General features: G+C 70.1%; 1 protein-coding gene across 1 annotated transcript in view; it reads left to right on the top strand.

The window, feature by feature from the left end:
• Nucleotides 1-3,182, top strand: part of ULK1 (unc-51 like autophagy activating kinase 1) — a 36,812-nt gene that overhangs the window by 22,918 nt on the left and 10,712 nt on the right. Inside the window, exons 16-23 of the mRNA XM_027771375.1 lie at nucleotides 88-236; nucleotides 360-446; nucleotides 717-982; nucleotides 1,576-1,769; nucleotides 1,990-2,099; nucleotides 2,177-2,320; nucleotides 2,771-2,958; nucleotides 3,057-3,178. Coding sequence (XP_027627176.1) covers nucleotides 88-236; nucleotides 360-446; nucleotides 717-982; nucleotides 1,576-1,769; nucleotides 1,990-2,099; nucleotides 2,177-2,320; nucleotides 2,771-2,958; nucleotides 3,057-3,178 — 1,260 coding nt within the window. The remainder of the gene's footprint in view (nucleotides 1-87; nucleotides 237-359; nucleotides 447-716; nucleotides 983-1,575; nucleotides 1,770-1,989; nucleotides 2,100-2,176; nucleotides 2,321-2,770; nucleotides 2,959-3,056; nucleotides 3,179-3,182) is intronic.

The following is a 3,182-nucleotide window of genomic DNA, read 5'->3' as shown; positions in this document are numbered from 1 at the left end:
GGACCGCTTGGTGTCAGCGAGGCTTGCCGGGCGTGGCGTGGCGTGGCGTGGGGTTGTGGCCTCACCTGGAGCCTGCCTTTTTCGCAGGTCCTCCGCCGTCCGCAGGTCAGGCAGCGCCAGCCCCCTGGGCTTTGCCCGGGCCAGCCCGTCGCCCCCTTCCCACGCCGACCATGGGCCGGTACTGGCCAGGAAGTCGTCTCTGGGAGGGGGCCGGCCCTACACCCAGTCTCCTCAGGGTGAGCGTCAGCCGGGGCCATCGTGGGCCACCGCACATGGGCCTGCCCTGGTGCTGCAGCCCTGGCGGGGGGTGGGGAGCCCCGTCTCCGCCCGGCTTGACCCTGCCCATCGTTCTCGCCCAGTTGGAACCATCCCCGAGCGGCCTGGCTGGAGCAGGGTGCCCTCCCCACAAGGAGCTGAGATGTGGGGCGGCAGGTCCCCGCGGTCAGGTAGGTCTTCCATAGGCAGCCCTGGCCCGGGGGCCGCAGCTTCCTCGCTTCCCACGAGTGCAAAAGGGAAGGACCCGTGGTGGGGTGGTCTCGGCAGGGGGATCCGGGTGGGGTGGGCTGCTGGGGCTCACGCCCTGCCTGGCCGGACCTCGACAGCCACCTCAGCTGCTCTGTGCCACTCTCGGGCATGACGTGTGGGGGGGGAGGTGCCGACCCCAGGGCTGGCGGCGCCGTGCTGTGTGGCCTGGACTGACCGCCTTCCCTCTGTAGGCACCTCTGTGCCCGAGCACTGCCCACGCTCTAGCGGGCTGGGCTGCCGCCTGCACAGCGCCCCAAGCCTGTCTGACCTGCACGTCGTCCGCCCCAAGCTGCCCAAGCCCCCCACGGACCCACTGGGCATGGCCTTTGGGCCCCCTCAGGCAAGCCCGCCCCCGCCCTCCCATGGGCTGCAGTCCTGCCGGCCCCGTGGCTCGCCCAAGCTTCCTGACTTCCTGCAGCGGAGCCCCCTGCCCCCGATCCTGGGCTCCCCCACCAAGGTAAGGGCTGCCTGCAGCCTGTGGGCTCAGCCGGAGCGTCCGGGAAGTCCCACCGGGTGGCTGCTGCCGTCCACCTGCCCGGCCCACGTCTGAGCACAGGCCGCCCGTCCGACAGGGTTCCCGCGGCTGCGCCAGCTGTTCGGGCCCCTAGTGACTGCCTGCCCACACAGCTCTCCCCGTGCCTGGCCGCCTTGGGTGGCCTCGCGGGACAGGCTCATGCCACTGTCCTGGGTGCTGCCCCAGGCCCTCTCTGGCCGGGATTTGGCAGCGTGGAGTCAGGAGCGAGCTCGTCCTCATGGAGCTCAGCCACTCACTGGGACAGTTGGCACTCCTCATGGCCTGTCGCCTCAGTTTCCCTCCCTGTGAAGCAGGGCCGTGGAGAGCCGCTGCCTCGGCATCACTGGGGCGGCTGTGGTGTGCTCCAGCACTGGCCTCTGGGCCTGCTGGCCTCTGGCCAGTGGGACCCGCTAACACCCCACGAGACAGTGGCACCCGCTACCCCGACTGGACACCTCCAGTCTCCCCCCCCAGCCGGTGCAGCGAGTGGAGCTGGGGCCGCGGCCAGCTGGTTCTCAGGTGTGCTGTCCTCCTAGGCCATGCCCTCCTTCGACTTCCCCAAGACCCCCAGCTCCCAGAATCTGCTGACCCTCCTGGCCCGGCAGGGCGTCGTGATGACGCCCCCTCGGAACCGGACACTGCCTGACCTCTCGGAGGTGGGGCCCTTCCAGGGGCAGCAGCTGGGGCCTGGCCTGCGACCCGCTGAGGACACCAAGGGCCCCTTTGGCCGGTGAGTGGGGAAGGCCCCAGGCACGAACATGGGCACTCCTGGGGCGGAGAGGACTGGGCCTCCCCGTGCTCTGGTCGCCCACGGCCCTGCCATCCCGCCACATCCTGGCCAGGGCTGCTTATCCACGTGTGGTGACAGCATGGCCAGGTGTGCCTAGGGCTGTGGGGGTGTGCCTGCCTGCCCCGTGCCTGTGCCCGGTGGCTCACCGATGGCCCCACAGGTCTGTCAGTGCCAGCCGTCTCACCGACCTGCTCCTTAAGGCTGCGTTTGGGACGCAGGCCCCTGACCCGGGCAGCACGGACAGCTTGCAGGAGAAGCCCATGGAGATTGGTGGGTGTGACTGTGGGCGGGGGTGAGGGGAGCCGAGCGCAGCCAGGGCACAGGCCTGAGTCCCTCTTGCTCCTCAGCACCTTCTGTGGGCTTCGGAGGGAGCCTGCACCCAGGAGCACGCGCCGTGGGGTCCTGCAGCCCTTCGCCTGTGGTGTTCACGGTGGGCTCCCCCCCAAGTGGGACCACGCCACCTCAGGGCCCCCGGGCCAGGATGTTCTCAGGTGAGGCGGTGGGCTGAGGTGGAGGCTGGGCTGGGGACTTGAACTCGGGTGGCAAGACTGCTCCTGGCCTGGACTGGCCGCAGCGACACGTGCACCCAGGAGTTCACGTGGGGTCCTGTCTAGAGCAGGCACAGGCCTCACCCTTCGGTCGGTACGCAGACGTGCCTGGGGCATGGTGCCCAGGACACTGGTTCCTGCTCTGCCCTGCTCAGCTCTGCCCCCGTGGGCACCCCTGGGCTCGGCACCCTCCAAAGCCTTGGCCTGCGGCAGGAGAGTGGGGTGGCCTGCGGGGTGGGCAAGAGCCAAGCAGAAACAGCGTCTCTGCCCAGCATGTCTTGTCACGACTTTGGCCCAGAACACACGCCATGCCACGTGGCCTGGGTGGGGCAACAGGGGCGAGGCCTGGGCCTCTGCCCGGTACTGCCAGCGCCCTCACTGTGCTTCCCACAGGGGGCTCCGTGGGCTCTCTGGGCTCCACGGGCACGTCCTCAGCCCGCCACCTGGTGCCTGGGTCCGAGGCTGCCCCCGAGCTCCCCACTCCCAGCCACTGCTGCAGCTTCGCCGACCCCATCACAGCCAACCTGGAGGGCGCTGTCACCTTTGAGGCCCCCGACCTCCCCGAGGAGACCCTCATGGAGGTGAGAGTGTGGGCGTGCCCCACCCCGCTGCCCCTTTCCCTGGGCCTCGGGGGACCCGGGCCGCTGGCATGGCAGCCCTGACCCGCCCTTGTCCGCAGCAAGAGCACACGGAGACCCTGCGTGGCCTGCGCTTCACGCTGCTGTTCACGCAGCATGTCCTAGAGATTGCGGCCCTGAAGGGCAGCACTGGCGAGGCGGTCGGGGGCCCCGAGGAGCAGCTGCTG

The sequence above is a fragment of the Tupaia chinensis genome, unplaced genomic scaffold (genome assembly GCF_000334495.1).
Source record: "Tupaia chinensis unplaced genomic scaffold, TupChi_1.0 Scaffold000211_1, whole genome shotgun sequence".
Lineage (NCBI taxonomy): Eukaryota > Metazoa > Chordata > Mammalia > Scandentia > Tupaiidae > Tupaia > Tupaia belangeri.
Note: the sequence above shows the minus strand (reverse complement) of the source record. Positions and strands in the feature narration are given on the sequence as shown.